Here is a 17,553-nt window from a genome sequence, read left to right as displayed (position 1 = left end):
CTTCTGCGCATGCGGAAAAGCTGCTGTTTTCATGACACTTGCAGACTAATTAGACTCCATGGTTTTTGTGAATACGTCAAAGCAATGCATAGAGATAATCTAAACGGGTGATTCCTTGTGACTGTGAGTTAATTCGTGCTACTCGCGTCCATGCTGTTTTATTTTGTTTTTTATATCATACATCGAATCTCAGAGAATGTTCTATTATCAACTGAATGCTATTTTTGTTCTTATTTTCATTTCTTGTATGCCCTCTTCAGGTTTTTCTTTTGGGGGAACGGGGGTCCGCAAACGAACTTCACATAGGGCCTATAGACCATAACTTTATTTATATTCTACGTGATTATCTAGGCCCCCATTCCTCAGAAGGGAGACATTTGTAGGACTTTTGAAAGACCCAACATTGGCAAGGTCTTACAACAGTCGGCTGCAATATGTCACCAATGGTCCTTCAATGATCTCTTAAGAGTCTTTCAGTGATCTCAGCAAAAATCTTGAGAGACTAGTAAGAACTTTGAAAGTTCATCAAGAAACCGCTGAAAGACTGCTGAAAGACCATCAAAAGACTACTTTCCTGCTGAAAGACCGCTGAAAGACTGTTTTGGACCGTTTCAAAAAGTGGTGGAGATCATAGATCATGAAGATCACTGAGAGATCAATCAGGAATTATGAAAGACCTCGGAGATCTTTGAATTGAAAAGCCTCTGAAAGATCAAGCAAGTCATGTTCATACAGCCGTCTTTCTCTCTGTAGAATGAGGGTTTTACACGGAAGTGGGGCCCAAATTTATTAATGCAGGTCTGTATAATAATGATTAGCCCCTGTGATGAACTCGTTGTAACTGATTGGAAACTATTCTTTGCAGTTGGTACATGCCCATGGTGGGGGATATCGTCAGGCCTCAATCATTTCCATGGAATTTATTTTGATCAAAAGTGTAGATACCTTCCTTTCAAACGTACATCTTCCTCACCCACACTCACACCCGCACACTCAAAACAGATTGGAAGACAAAGGGATGACCAGAAACAAAAGTTTGGTTTCGTTCGGCCTGAAGAGGATGCATTATGACCCGCTTATGATGCATTTCGGAAACCAACGGAGTTAACCGAACTGGAGATCACGCTGGTATGAGGGAAAATACTCGCGTGACCTCGCGACCAGCGTGAATTGTCGAGGGATTGAACTTCGAAAACACATAAGTTTCACACCTTCTTTGGTCACAAGTTCCCTCCCCCCAACAACAAAAAAATGAAACGAATAAACAAAATAATCTCTCTCTGTAGGAAATCTGAGCATATTACCCCAATCCTGCGTTCTCTCCACTGGCTTCCCATACATCATCGTATATCTTTCAAAGTCCTCCTCCTTACCTACAAAATTCTGAATGGTCAATCCCCCAAATATCTCACAGATCTCATTTCTTTACGTTCTAGCACCTCCTCAAGACACCTCCGTTCATCATTTACATTGCAGTTAACTCCTGGACCGCGCACTTCTACAAAATATGGTGACCGGGCTTTTTCTTCTATTGCCCCTTCTCTTTGGAACAAGTTACCCTCTTACATGCATAGTGCCAAGTCCGTCAGTCAGTTTAAGGCCCTGCTCAAAACATACCTTTTCAATCAATGAATCCCAGTTGTGGGTCGGTCATTGGAGGTGCACACCAGTTTTAATCTGTTAGTATTTTTTTTTCTTTTTTCATGATTTTTTTTTTTTGTCACACCTTGTGTTAATATGCCCATTTAATATTTTTTTCCCCCATGTAAAGTTAAATTTAGAACACAGTGTGCTTAGAAACGCCCGTATTAAGCGCCCTATAAATGTTTTGTATTATTTATTATTAATAATTGCTGAGTAAATAAGGAAATAAATAGATAAGTTAGCAAATAAATAAATAAATAAATATACTGATTAAAAAAGTAAATAAATGAACAATAAATGAATGATCCGATCAATCAATGAATAATTAGAAATAATTATAACGAAATTGAAAATGAAACAAGATTAGGGAAATAAGCAATGTTATAATCAAAGATATATTTTTAAAGTGAGAGCTCATGCTGCTAATCGGGGCCTTGTTGGCCCAATGTTCCTTAACATCCAAAATTAATAACCTTCTGCATAATTATGCATGCAATTTCCGTTTAGAAGGTTGAAGGGGAAGGTCCTATTTACTATAGGAACATCTCTGCAACGTCGCAGAGGCGTCACACATACAAAGTTTTATTCAGTTTATGCAGTTTATGCGATATGACGTCTCCAGACAAGGTGACAAGCATTTTGTCCGACAGTCGGGTGGATGTTGTTGCGACATCTCGGGGACTTTCCTTAGCTGCAACGATCGACTGCATGAGGCATCTATCATGTCTATTAGATATCGCTGCAACTAAAACAAGGTCCCAGAGACATCACCGCGACGTAACATTGCAGCAACATCCCAGCGATATCAGGCAAATTCACCTTGTCTTGAGGAGTCGCAGGAACGCCTCGAGCTCGGGATATCACAGATACCGCTCCTTGGACCCCCCCCCCTAAAAAAAGGACCCCGACGTCCCGCGACTTTCTTCGAGACGTCGCAGAGACGCTTCCTTTTTGGGTGCTCAGCGAGGTATTGAATTGAAATTAATTATTTTGCGCATTATAAGTGGATAGGCATTAGAATCGAGAAAACTAGATAGGCTATATAGCTGCTATGGCGATAGGCAACTGCCCCCTCCCCTCCCCCGGTGTGACCAGCATAACTCGAGAAGAACGGTTATTGAATTTGATGGTAGCGTCACACCGGGGATGGATCGTCGCTTCACGATCTCGCCAAAATTTCGATCTCAGAGTTAAATTTGTCCCAATAAAACTTCACCTGTGTGCGTTAAAGGTCAAGTACACTTAAGACAAAAGGTTGATATAGATAAATAGAGAAATATCATACGTGTTTGAGGTCGAAATCAGATGTAAAATAAGAAAGTTATGATATTATCTACTTTCGCTCATTTCCACAAAACGCACATTTGCAATGTCTATATGTAAAAATAATTCTTTCATCCAATAATATTGAAATAGGTTTGATTCGTAATGGTAAATGTTGAATTATTATGATGATTTCTTTTATTTGGTGGAGATCCTCTTCATCATCAAATTTATAATAATGAAACATAGTGGAAGTGTGACATCGTTGAATTCCTCTTGGCATACAAACCAGGAAGTGCATATAACTGTTTTGAGAAAAAAAATCCAATAATTTTCTTAAAGGGGAATCCAGCTTTGGCCATAAAATGTTGTGTTGGGAAGGAGAAAAATAAACCAAACAGAATAGTGAAAGTTTGAAAGAAATCGGACAAGCAATAAGAAAGTTATAGCTGCTTTAAAATTGAGATCACTAAATTAGCAACTGGGTAGATTATGACAAGAGGCAAGGACAACTTTCCCATAGGCCATGTACTTTATCATCAGGGATTTTTGGTTTTCTCCTAAGTACCCATTCCCCTGGGTCGATCAGTAATCTAAATATAACCCAGGTAGTATATTGTTTTATGTCCTCATGAAAGAAAAATATCATAATTTGAAATAAAGCTTTTGGGAAAAATGACATTTTTGCCATAATATGTATTGGAGTACATGGAAGAGTAGTCCTTGCCTTACATCACTATGACATCCCATATGCGGCCCATTTGAAGTCTCCATGAGTATATAATAGTGATTACCAATATTTACAACTTTAAAACAATCATAACTTTCTTGTTGTTTGTCCAATATTGTTCAAACTTTCACCTATCAACTTGTCTGATTTTTCCTTTTCTTATAAAAACAAGTTTTTATTTGGGTTGGATTCCCCTTTAAATTCTAGTTTTTTTCCAGCGCTATGGTTGCCTTATATTTCTCTACTTCACTACAGATTTCTCTGCTCTCTACTTCGCTTCATATCAACTTGTTGTTTGTGCGGAGGTGGCGATTATATTAGAGAGAATTATCTCATTTTCACTTACGTGATTCTGTCTGTCGATTGCAATCAATCAGTCCTCCATAATCTGGGATGTCTGTTTGCTCTTTACCGATGACACAGTACAAATCGAGTATCGACTAGTCTGCTGTGCAAACCCTTTACTCGAGTTAAGGGTCTAAATGTACAGCCTATTAATGCCTTGTGGTACTGAAGGCCCTCTCGCTCAGGATTGAAACAGCAAGCTGTATATATACTGTATATATGCTAGTCTTTGCGTGGAGACCGGCTCGTTAAAAGTTTCAATCAGGATCTGTGCATAACAGACTAAATATCGACAATAATAACATAGAAATAGTATAAAAACCATTGGGTTTCTTGGGGTTTCTTATGAGAATTATGTAACTGTTAGCTATCTACCTGTACTACTTCCTGGATCATATTTATCTTTGATTTATTCTCGATTTTCCAACAAAATGACAAATGTAAATCTGTAAAGATTCATTACTAAGTTAAATCAGACAGGCATATAACTAAAAAAATCATAAAAATCGTAGGTTAGATAGGAAATTATGTCATTTCAAAATAAAGCTTAAATTGGGGGAAAAAGGTGTACATCGTGATAAATAAAAAGGGAACCGTCAAATTGATGACGTCACCCACTAACTTCTCTTTTATTGCAATATTTTATTATGAATTATGAAATAAATATTTTTTCCTTATGTTTTTCGTTTACAAGGGAGCGTTTCGTTTATCATGAAATCTCATTGCATAAAATAGCAAGTGTGTGACATCATCGGCTCTCTCATTTGTATATGCCTGCGTACTGCTTTGTGAAAATAATCAAAATTTTGAAACATCACAAATTCCTCCTTTTTACCCGATTTTGATGACATTTTAAGATTTAGGCACATGCTTGTTTCTATCATCTCTTGAGTCCATAAGAAACTTTTTGCTGGTGTAGACTTGACCTTTAATTTAAAATCCCATTCAGTATCACATAGTCCAAACTACTTGGATTTTTCTTTTTTTTCGCCCTTTTTGTAAAAAGCAAAAACAGATAACCAAAATCAGAACGGTTGCCATTACAAGCCGAACTTTTACTTTTTCCTTTTTGTATACATAATAATTATACGCATAAAAATCTTGAACCACTGATCTGTTATTGACGATCATGTTACCAGGTAAGGAGACACTTGAATCAAAACATGAAAAGAGGACAAATCAGTTTTACCGCAAAGATATCATGTTCTCCATACACGAAATTATTCGAATTTAAATTTGGGTATTTTCGAATCACTTTTAGGCGGCCTACAAGCTCACCTGTTCTGGTTATCTGATTTATTCAAACTGCTACTGATCGGGATGGTGGTGGACCCTTCATCTAACTGAAGGTCAAGAAGTGAAGGTTAAAATGACCATGAATCGTTGTTTAGTATTTTCTTTCCCAAATATCTTCATGCAGGTTCAACTTTGGCAACCGACCAGCGGCACTGGCCTTCATTTCTCTCCAGTCCAACGGCGAATTACCATGATTGCGGGGCAAGCTAGCGCCCCCGCATCCCCGCCCCCTTCCCTACTGATCGGAGCTTGCATATATGTCTTTTATTTTGTTGGCTGTTAATGGGGGAGGCACAGCAGGAGAAGCACCCCCCGATATAGCGACAAAAAAATAAGGAAAAAAGATGAGAAAGGGGAGAAAATTACATTTTGGGCCGTTTATTGCTATAATACCCCCATTCACTTGAGATCACAATGGCGTCACTTTTTAATAGAATGCCCCCAATTCTTTTCTAAATCCTACGACATATCTGGCATAATCGATGTTCTCAAGATTCTAATATATGCCACACCCTCCCCACTAAGACCCTAACTGCTCAAATAGTTTCTTGATCTTTGTACCATGAATGGATCATTAATTTGAGAAGTAGTATTTTGATGCATCTATCATTTTACGCTACTTTTTTAACATTCAAATCAGATCATTTGTTTTTCAAAAAATAAACAAAATACGCAACTGACGGTCCAAGCATTTCTTATACATGTAAAAAAAAAAGATCGATTAATGAAGAGGAGGGATTGTTTTTTTATCATTTCGATTTTTATGGTTCGCAAAACTAGTAAATGAATTTTGAACCCTAAAATCAAAATATATTTCTGACCCCTACTTTATTTTAAGGGTATAGGCCTACATTTATTCCTGGGTCTATAAGGGGCTATAAGGCCTTTATGATAGAGCTATAAATGTACATAGAATATCTTTTTAATCAGAATCCTACTATAGTTTTTTTTTTTGCTGAAGGGCGGTTTCCTCGGCCTTAACATGATACTGGTTTCATGTGGCGATTGCCTGCGTGGTTGCCACAAACATAATATTTTTTTACATTATTTTTCTGGACGAGGTTGCGTAGCCGGCCAATGGAAAGAGTGACTCCCCACCCCCTTCCTCTACGTACATACGTACCCCCACGCACCACACCACGCACTCACGCACAGGCACATATGCACATTATTCATCAAGCCACCCGCTTCAGCCCCCCCCCCCTCCTTTCTTCTCTCGCCAATACTACGCCTCCTCTCGACTTCCGCCATTCTGTTTGTGTATACGTTGGCAGTTTAAATTTCTCCCGTCAACCATTGACTCTCAAGGAAATCAAATCATCTGTTTTCTGTATGATTGGTTATATCAGGACCATGGTACCTTGCTTCGGACCCATGCAGTTTTCCGTCCCGCTATGTAAGGTCGATCACGTCACTGCAAACTTTTAGCCGACAAAGTTCTGCATGATCTTTATAATCAAATATAATACTTGTAGTTTCATGCAAGATTCACATTAAAGTGTAGAGAAAGTTCGACACCAAGCATTGCCGAAGTACCGGCTTAATTTCTCAGCCTGAGTCTCCAGAGACTGGTAAGTCATCTTTTTACACAAGCCTATTCCATATTATCAGTACTTTTATAGATACGATGTGATGCAAACCGTATTGAAGTATGTTGTTGAGTGGTTCATGGCCGACGCAGCCGCGGCTCATATTGTCCGATTTATTTGTTTAATGACTAATCATTACTTTTTTTACTCTATATATCATTATTGCATGATTTTTATCACATTCTACTGACCGCAGTACTGTAAATGTCATTCATGTCATCACCGTGATCACCACCATCATCATCATCATAATTGTCATCATTACCCATCGATCACCACCATCATCACCATCACCATCCAGGGCCCTGCATGGGAACGATTTTTTTAATGGGGGTGCTGATGTAAATTGACAAGCAAATATAACGGGCTTCACTACAAAATGAAACTAATTTTGGTTCAGAGAAAATTCACACACACAAAAAAAAACGGTTTCAGTACAAAATACAGGTAATTTTGGTAACATTTCTCAATTTGTTAACACCTATATACCAGAATTATAGGTGTGCAGCTGCCTATATAGAATAATAAACACAGAACCCCCAAGGAAAATACTGGGGGTGCTTCGGCACCCCCGCTCCCCAGGGCCATGTCAACATCATCAATCATCATAAACTATCGTCATCACCATCATCATCCTCACCACCACCATCATCATCACCACCGGCATCACCATCAGCATCATCATCATCACCACCACCACCAATCTCCATAACAGTCATCAACGATCACCATCATCATCAGACATCACCACCATAAAAAATATCAATCATTGACCATCATCATCATTTCCATCATCACCGCCGCCGTCGCAACCATCGCCATCGCACCATCATTTTTTGTTGTTATTCTTCTTCTCTCCTTTTCTTTCCATGTAACCTGTTGTTTCATCATTCATGCATGGTAGCTATACATTATATTTTTATCACTTTATATATAGAATCATACTTTTGTACCCTCTATTGCTTGCCATAGAATGTCTAAATTTGTGACATGTAAAGAAGTGAGTTTTTATTGAAATTATGGCGCATGTTTTGAAAAAGTCTCCCTTTTATACCGAAATACGACCACATTTGAATGATTCAAAAGATAATGCCGCAATAATGAAAGTTCATTTACCGAAAGAAATTATTGATTCGTGTAAAATGGGACAACATGGCGGATAGGATTTACGGGACAGGACTGATACTGCTAAAAGGGTGCTCAAAACTAATTCGAAGCACGGATACTTTTTTCCGATAAACTTTTGTATTTTTTTCTCTCTTTCTTTCATCTCCACATTCCTTGAGAAATCACAGGGACCGATCGCCCTAGTGCCGTCACCCTATAGTCCACTGTGCTAACCCTTCATTGCGAGTAAAAAATAGTCAAAGCTATGGAAAGAGAATTATATTCCATGTTGTTCACACTATTAAATAATACAGTTTCTTTTAATCTCTTTCTCTTCATTTTCGTTGATGATGCCAGCTCACCTACAAACTGCTCGGCTGTAAACTATTATAGTATCAAAGTTGAACCGTAAACGAATTGTAGATGAGGCTGCCAAAGGTCACATATATACGAAGAGAGAGAGAGAGAGAGAGAGATGACAAAAAACAAATATTCTAACATATGGAGCCTTCCAATCCAATCCCTGTTTAAGTCGTGTCAAGTGAGGGCGTGATAAGACTTAGCCCCGGATTTTACAATTAACCTCCTGACAAGATTTTGATGCGAGAGCTCAATTCTGTGCAATTGCAGCTGATAAAAGATTTGAACCAGTTCTTTTTTCGAGTTTTTAACAAACTGGATTGTCATTCAGGAGGCTGATTCGGACTGGTATCTAAAGCCAAACATTATAATGTCATTAAATAAAACGAACATAAAATTAATGTCGATTTAATTTTCATTTTCATGAAGTAGGCATTGTATAGTGGTTGACTTGAGTGTTGATTTAAGTTACAAGAAATTATTGATTTGGGCCCTAATGGTGGACTATAATATGTAAGGTCAAGAATACTTCAATAAATTCCCAACCTCATGTTATTACGACTTATTAATGGAATACAAACGAACAAAATTATCCCTTTCTGTTTTTTAAGTTGATGTTTTAGTCTTTTGATATTTTCAGTCATTGGTATTGACGTCATTTTGTTTACATTTTTCATTCATTTTTGCTGATATTAATGCTGTTGGAAAGATAAACATGACGATAACAATTTGTTTGATTCATTCAATCTTTCCAGGTGACGCGCGTGAATCTCTCTCTTTGATGGAGTAAAGATACCTTTCATCTCGGTAATGAATGACCACATCCGCGATTTCCAAGATGATTATAGTCTGATGTCGATACGATGCCGTTTCCTTCCCACCCTCGCCCGACCTTCGTCCTTTTCATCATCGCTGTCATCTTCGTCATCGTCTCGATATCAGCTATACTTTCATTACCTCCTGTTGCAAATCAAAAAATCAGGTACATGATTGCGTTATGTGTACCCCCCCCCCCCCCACCATACTTTAAAGAATGGACTGACACCGACGAGGATTGAGTTCACCTCTGGACGTGGTTTGAAGCATTCGTGAGTAAGTTGCTATACTATATCTCACCCCAAGTGGACTCAAGCTGGTGTGACCACTGAACTAAAGGTAGCGAACAAACATGACAAATGTCACAGCTAAGGTGAATCGAGGGCCGAATACACGAGATCTGAGTTTTTCTACGGAGGGGGGGGGGTGAGGGAGTTGCTGAAATCCTTGTTTCTGATTGGCTGTCAGAGTGATATTACTTATAAGATATTTTTTTATATATTATACAACTCCCAAGAATGTTCTCCGAAAAAGAGGATTCGGTTTAAAGTAGAGAAACGTAGACTCATCTACCTCATATACTGTTTACTATGAATTCTGTGATTTTCACCATGCTGTGTAAAGGGACATTTCGGTTCGAGTATGCCCGAAACTTATGGGGGCGCTATACCATAATAAGAATTTGTCAGATATTAAAGGATGCCTCTCTACGACGTCATGAAGTTATTTCACTTTTCCTATTTTCTATTTTCCCAATGCATTCCTTATGTTCCAGCAAAGGTACTGGTCGCGGTGACCCGGAACTGCTGTTTCAAGCCAACGGAAATACACCCACAGAGCAACTCAAGGGACACAGGGCTTCATTGGCATCAAGTAACACCAAATGCGTACCCCATCAGAAACTGGTCTTCCTGAAGACACACAAGACAGGGTCAACAACCTTGGCATCCATTATCCAACGGTATGGTTACCTCAAGAATCTTACCTTCCTGGTTCCACATCGAAACCACTTTGTCAACTACCAGAATATCTTTAACGTGGACAAGATCAACCTTACAGAGGTGAAAGATACGGGGGAAGTCCGATGGTCATTTCAAAAGGGATATGATATCCTCACCAACCATGCACGTTATAACCGATCATCCATGGGCATTGTGTTCCACGATGCCAGATACATTACGATACTGAGAGAACCATCCGCCCAGTTCGAATCTGCATTCTACTACTTTGAAATCTGGCGGTCCATTCCGCGGTCTCGAGAACCGCTCAAGTTGTTCATGGGAGATCCAGAATTACACTTCCGGAAAGTCATGCAAACGCGACAGTACTACAAAGACAGCATGCACAACCAGCAACTCTTTGACCTCGGTATGTCGCATGACGACATGAATGATGATGACAAGGTCAAGAGGAAAATCCACGAGATCGATGCCGAATTCGACCTCGTCATGATCACCGAATACTATGATGAGTCTTTAATCCTCCTCAGGAAACTTCTTTGTTGGAGTATGGATGATATTCTGTATCTCGCTAAAGGAACACGTACACCCGACTACCACGTCGAGGTGGGCCCAGACCTTCGCACTAAAATACAAACATGGAACAAAGCAGACGTCTGGCTCTATAAGCATTTTAATGAGACGTTTTGGCGGAAAGTGAGAAGTTACGGTCCCGAGTTTGGAAAAGATCTTGCGGAGTTCCGAGCGAGACTTGCTGCCACGCATGACTCTTGCTGCAACAGTACCCGTATGAACGCGAAAGATAGGAGGGTGATGCTTTTTTCTCTAAAGAATAACCCTTCAGTGTGGTGCAAAAACCTTGCCAGAGGAGATGTTGATTACACCCGACTTATCAGGGAACGTATGACGCAACGTGGTATACCTACATACTTTTCACGTGAACACCATAGACGGAAACAAAACTCTTAAACTTTTAGATATTTCTGTTGAATACTATGTATTTAAAGAATACTTGAATACTATGTAACTATTTGAAAAAAATAATGTTCATTTTATAGTTAGAATCTTTCTTGAAAAGAATCACTTCAAAATATAATATTTGTAGAATTTATCATATTGAAATTGAGTTCCAAAAATTTGTTTGGTGTAAGATTATTATTTTCTCCAGTTGCACCAAAGGAGGGTCCTAAATTTATTGGTCATTTTAGACAAAAAATTCCAATTCCTATATACCTATGGTATTTCGCATGATTGTCTGTCTGTCATAGTAGCCTTATTCAGCTACCCATTTTTAATAAGTGATTTTCCTGTGACCTTTGCATATGCCTCTCGTGTAATGTGGTTCATTGAATAAAAGGAGTCCTCATTCTTTGTGATAAGATCCCGTCTTCTTTTTTAAAGCATGGACATAATAATTTTCAATCTCGCCTCTGATGAGAGGCAGGGGCCCTGGGGTGGGGTAAAGCACCCAAGGGCTATGCTCTAATTAGGCTTACTAACACATAGACCAGAGTCAGATATCCATCTTTTGGAGGGCTCTGACAAAATTTACCTTCATTTTTGAGTGAAGGCCTTCTATATACATGTATTTGTTAAAGATGTCTTGACTAAAATCACCTTCGCTCGGGAGAGTGGTGATATTCATTTATGTATTTATTTTTATTTTTTGCTTGTCAAATTTTCACTGACAGAAAACACCTTCATTTTAAAGTGAAGACCATGGTTTTCCTTGCTCATCTATTTATTTCTTAGCCAACCAGCAACCCTTCTTAGAATATCGTTCCCAGGTCGATGCTATTATTTTTAATATCAAGTGCCTTTACACTTCTTAGGTTTGTACCTTTTATTTTTTTTTTAAGAATGAGGGCAAAATGTAAAAGGTTGAATAATTGAACTGATGAAGAATAAAGAGATCTCATGTTGTTATCACAAAATAATGTTTCACATCTCTTTCTACTTTTCGGCTATTTCATTCCATTTTTTATTTCAACAGTTCAGGCCTGTCGGAGCCAATATGAGTTGTACGGTATAATTTTTCCAAATATAAAACAAAATAACAAAGAATAATATTTAATTGGGCTTGTTATAAAAGGCCGTGTAAGTGGCGCGTGAGTTTCGGGTAAACTTCTAAAAGGAGCCATGAGGTAATTGTAAGTGGAGTAGAATCTCGCCAGGGAGCCAATTTTTCCTATGGTGTCCTTCAAAGACCAAAGCTACCAAAAATTACATTAAGTGATAGAGATCCATAAAAGCTTGGGTGCGGGGCATTTTTTTATTTCACAGAGTCAACTGCAGTCAATTGTTAATTTGTCTAATAGCAATTTGGTCTAATACCGATTTGGTTTATTATATTTGGTATAATTATTAAACGATCTAAAAATAAAAATCTAATTTCAATAAATGTATCCATTGTTTAACCTGGAACAGATCAAGGGGGCAGAAAAAGGGGAGGGAGTGGGAGAAAAAATAAGAAGAGGAAGAAGAAGAAAATTAATGAAAAGGGGAAAAAGGGGGAGAGAACAGAAATAAACATAAAAAAACAGATCCAGGTGACTGGAAGGGCTTTGCCCCCCCCCCCCCTAAAAAAAAGAAGAGACACAGAAAAAAAACGAAGAAAATGGGGTAAAGGGGGGATAGAGAGGGGGAAAAGGATTTTAAAGCGCAGAATTAAAGATAGAGAAACGGATCCAGGGGTCTGAGGGGCCTTGTCCCCCCTTCCCCAAGAGAGAGAGGGAGAGAGAGATACAGAGAAGTAGAAGAAGAAGAAGAATAGGAGAAATAGGGGAAAGAACAAAAATAAACACATATAAAAAAAACAGATCAAGGTGGTTGAGTGCTTTATTAGTATCATTATTATTTAATTAGTCTGACTGTCCTACCCCATCTGTTCCTGAAAAAAGAGAGACATACAGAAAAGGGGAAGAAAAGGAAGAGAAAGAGGGAGACGAATAAACACAAAGAAAAGGGGGAGAGAGGAAGGAACATCATTAAAGATAGAGAGACGGATCCAGGTGTTCGGAGCCCCCCCCCCCCACCCAGGGGAGCAAGGCCCCCCTGGATCCGTGCCAGGTTAAACCAATTCGACAATGGACAAATGTATGCAAATTCGATTTTATTTTAGATCGTTTAATAATTCGACCAAATGATAATAAACCAAATCGGTATTTATTAGACCAAAAGGCTCTAGACCTAATGGCTAATTGCAGTTGACTATAATGAATAAAAAATAATAATAATAATAATAAAACGCACCCCAAGCTTTTGTGGTTCTCTATCGCTTAATGTAATTTCTTGGTAGCTTTGTTCTTTAAAGGACACCATTGGAAAATTGGCCGACTGGCTATATAGCTTCCACAGACTCCACTTGCACTGCCGTTTCGTTGGAGATAACTCAATCTATCTTTTCTATAAATCTCGTTTAATCTTTTAACCACAACGCCTTGAACTTCGGGCCAAATTCAACACCACACCCATCTTCACCTGGAGCCTTGTTTAACTACTTCTGTCTGTTTAAATGAATAAAATTTGATTTTATTATGTATGAACAACGCAGAACATTAGAAGCCTCTTATCGATAGGTTTATAAACAGTGACGTACAGATGAGGGGCGCTAATTGCCTTCGTAATTGTCATGACCAAGAGAAAAGAGGAAAGGGGAAAAAGAAGGGTGAAATATAAGATCGTTTTCTGAATATTATGTCAAAATATATCACAAAATTTGATTCTTGTAATAAAACTGTTGAAGTTTTAACTCGCTCGTTTCACTCGCACGCAAATTTTTGGAATGGCATTAAGGTTGATTGATAATTGTAGGGAAAATGAAAAGAAATTAGCAATGAAGAGGGGGTCTAAAGGTCTAATATTGATATAATCATAATTATGATAATAAGCCTACTAATTTGGACGGTCCCAAAATTTAAAGAGGGAAAGGTAAATTATTTCTTTTATTGTACTTTTGCGGTAAAAAATAAAGAATCAATCAAAACACCTGAGAAACAATCCCCCGTTCCTCCCCCCCCCCCCATGATCGATCATTATGGCGATTGTGATGTGTTTATATAACGGGTATCTCAGTTTGGTCTCTGAATATCAATTACGCGTGGTTCATCCGATCAATATCGAGCATGTTATGTATCAAGCAATCTGGAAAAATGAAGAAAACATTTAAAATTGTTATCGGTATTGGTCTCTTTTCCTTCTTCCTTTCCATCACATTGATAATATTTTTCGGCGAACAATCTATTCATCAATTTAGGTGAGTTTATCAATTGATTGATTGATTTATTTTATTTGGTTGATATGTTTATATATGTATTTATATATCGTGACTTATCGGAACAACATATTAATATATAGACTTAATTAAGGGGAAACTGGCAATGGTTGATTGGAGTGCAATATATACTATAGAAAATGTTAATGATTGTTTTGACAAGTTTATTGATATATTTATGTCAATTTATCAAGAAGCTATACCATTAAGAAAATTTTCCTGATCTAATTATAAAAAAATACCCACACTTCCTTGGTTTCTAATTCACTCGTCAAGTCAATAGACCATAAAAGCAACCTATATTGTAAATATAAAAAGAACCCAGAAAATGGTCATTTGAAAACGAAATAATTATTTTCGTTATCGTAATGTTCTTACATCCTTGTTGCGTTTAGCTAAAAAAACAACAAAAATATTTTGCTGATCAATTGAATAAGTCCAAAAATGATACATCGAGTACGTGGAAGGTGATCAACAATGTTTTAGACATAATGAATTCGAAGGAGTTAACTAAGAAATTGTGAATGATGATGCATCGGTTGTTAATCCTGCTGCTATATATATTTAATGATTAATTTGACTCTCTCCCAATAACGGGTTTCTCAGTTTGGTCTCTGAATACCAATTACGCGTGGTTCATCCGATCAATATCGAGCATGTTATGTCTCAAGCAATCTGGAAAAATAAAGTTCATAAAGTTCATAAAAATTTATTTCCACATTCGTATTACATAAAAAGATGTCAAAGACACTAGTACATAGAAAACTTACATAATACATCAGAATACAAAGCAGAAAAATGAACAAACAAACAAAAATAGTAATATATGTCTAGAATGTGGGGGAGCAACAAAGGTCAAATACCTATCGAGGTCGCTCCCAGGGTCATATGGTTAAAAAAGATAGATATAAACAAAGACAAAACAAAATAAAAACAATCACAAATAAATACTTAAAAGAAAGGAACCCCCCCCCCTAAGCAGGCATTCTAAGTTGTAAATGTGAATCTTTTCAGAATAAAAAATTTATAATTACGTTTAAATGATGCAAGTGTGTTACAAGCTTTCAAGTTGTATGGTACACTGTTCCAACATTAAGGTCCTGAATATTTTATAGTTGTATGAGAAAAGTTATATCTAAATAAAGGGAGACGCATACTACATGTAACAGATGACCTAGTTTCATATCTGCGGGTCAAGTTGTCAGATAAAAATATATCATTGAAAGTGTCAGGCAGAGATTTTTTTAAGTATAGAAACATAAAACTTGCTGTTTGGATTTCACATATTTCTGTTCCTCTCAAAATTCTATATTGATAAAAAAGAGGAGCAGTTGGTGAAAGAGGATGAGTATTACTTATAATTCTGATTGCACGTTTTTGGAGTATAATTATTATTTTGGTCAAATATTTGGCACAATGGCCCCATACAATGTTACAGTAAGTAATGTAAGGCAATACCATAGTATTATATAAAGTTAACAGTATTTGTTTTGGTATAAATTGTTTAAGACGATACATTGCACCAATCGATTTTGACATTTTACAGCAAGTATCATTAACATGTTCTTTCCAACTTCATTTATCATCTATGACTAAACCTAAAAATGTAGTCTGGGTTACTTTCTTGAGTTTGTAATTATGCATATATACTTCCAACTCATTAACTTCAACAGTCTTATTCTTAGGCTTAAAAATCATATAACAAGTCTTATCGCACGAGAACCATTTATGTACATTACACAACTCGGAATCAAGAATTCTACTGATTTCTCTACTATTTTTGCCAGATATAAAAAAATTAGTATCATCAGCGAAAATTATTGAAAACAAATGATGTGAGACAGAATGAAGATCATTGATAAATAATATAAAGAGAAGGGGCCCGAGGACCGAACCTTGCGGAACGCCTATATTAATATTTAATAAATTTGAATTAAAACCATCAATGTTTGTGTATTGTTTCCGATTGCTTAAATAACTATAGAACCATTTCAAACATGTACCTCGGATTCCATAACATTGCAATTTTTGTAATAAAATTTGGTGGTTAATGCAATCGAAAGCTTTGGAAAGATCTAAAAATATGCCTATAAGAAATTCTTTTTTTTCAAAAGCTTCCGATATTTTATTTGTGAATTCTAGTAATGCCATATGTGTAGAAAATCCTTGTCTGAAACCAAATTGACGTTGATATAATATATTATTTTTTGAAATAAAAGTAAAAAGTCTGTTGCATACTAATTTCTCCAAAAGTTTAGAGAAAACAGAAAGTATAGAAATGGGTCTATAGTTATTTAATATATACCGATGTCATTTTTTGAAAATAGGAACAACCCTTGCAATTTTCAAACAGTTGGGAAATACACCTTGTTCAAGGGAAAGATTGAGAACATTACATAATGGATCTATGATAAAATAAATGGACTTCTTTAAAGACTTTGACATCAACACCATCGTGACCTGAACTCTTTCCATCCTTAAGTTCATGCACAACATTCAAAATATGGTGATATGGGTTGAAAAAACATAGTATTAGAACACTGATTTGGCAAGAAACTGTTGAAATCTGCATTGCAATTAGGCATTTCATTGACAACCTTTTCTCCTATTGAACTAAAAAAATCATTAAATTTATCAGCAATAACTTGTTTATCTACAATCATAGAACCATCAACTTCAATAGATTCACACTGTATTGATTTTTTAGTTTTATTGAAATTCAAAACGTTATTTATCACTTTCCAAGTATTTTTAATATTTCCTTGAGCACTCTGAAATTGCTTAGTGTAATATTCAAGTTTTCTTTTCCGAATTTCCGAAATCACTTTATTTCTAAACAGTTTGTATGTTTTTTTCCCGATAAGCTGTCGGATTTTTTTTTAATTTACGAAAAAGGGAATATTTTTTATTACACATACGTTTAAGAAAAGTATTAAACCAAGGCTTGGGATTAAGTTTATTATTTGTTTCGATTTTTTTCAAGGAAAAACATTTGTTATATATAGAGATATATTTGTCTAAAAAACAGTAGAATCTATCTGAAGCATCATAGTGTAAATATACATCACTCCAATCAACTCCAGACAAAAGTGACAAGAACTCTGACATAGACCTTTCATTAATAATGCGTTTAAAAATATGGGATGGTGCTTGAGTGCAATGAAAATTTGC

At 36.8% G+C, this 17,553-nt stretch overlaps 1 protein-coding gene across 1 annotated transcript; it reads left to right on the top strand.

Moving 5' to 3' along the window:
* Positions 1-6,391: 6,391 nt before the first annotated feature.
* LOC135157050 (galactosylceramide sulfotransferase-like) lies at positions 6,392-12,483 on the top strand. The gene is made up of 3 exons (XM_064111502.1): positions 6,392-6,849; positions 9,090-9,316; positions 9,926-12,483. Exons 2-3 carry the CDS (start codon positions 9,198-9,200, stop codon positions 11,076-11,078), a joined length of 1,272 nt encoding a protein of 423 aa, XP_063967572.1. The 5' UTR covers positions 6,392-6,849; positions 9,090-9,197; the 3' UTR covers positions 11,079-12,483.
* Positions 12,484-17,553: the final 5,070 nt, after the last annotated feature.

This window comes from Lytechinus pictus, chromosome 16, assembly GCF_037042905.1.
Source record: "Lytechinus pictus isolate F3 Inbred chromosome 16, Lp3.0, whole genome shotgun sequence".
NCBI classification, from domain to species: domain Eukaryota; kingdom Metazoa; phylum Echinodermata; class Echinoidea; order Temnopleuroida; family Toxopneustidae; genus Lytechinus; species Lytechinus pictus.
Note: the sequence above shows the minus strand (reverse complement) of the source record. Positions and strands in the feature narration are given on the sequence as shown.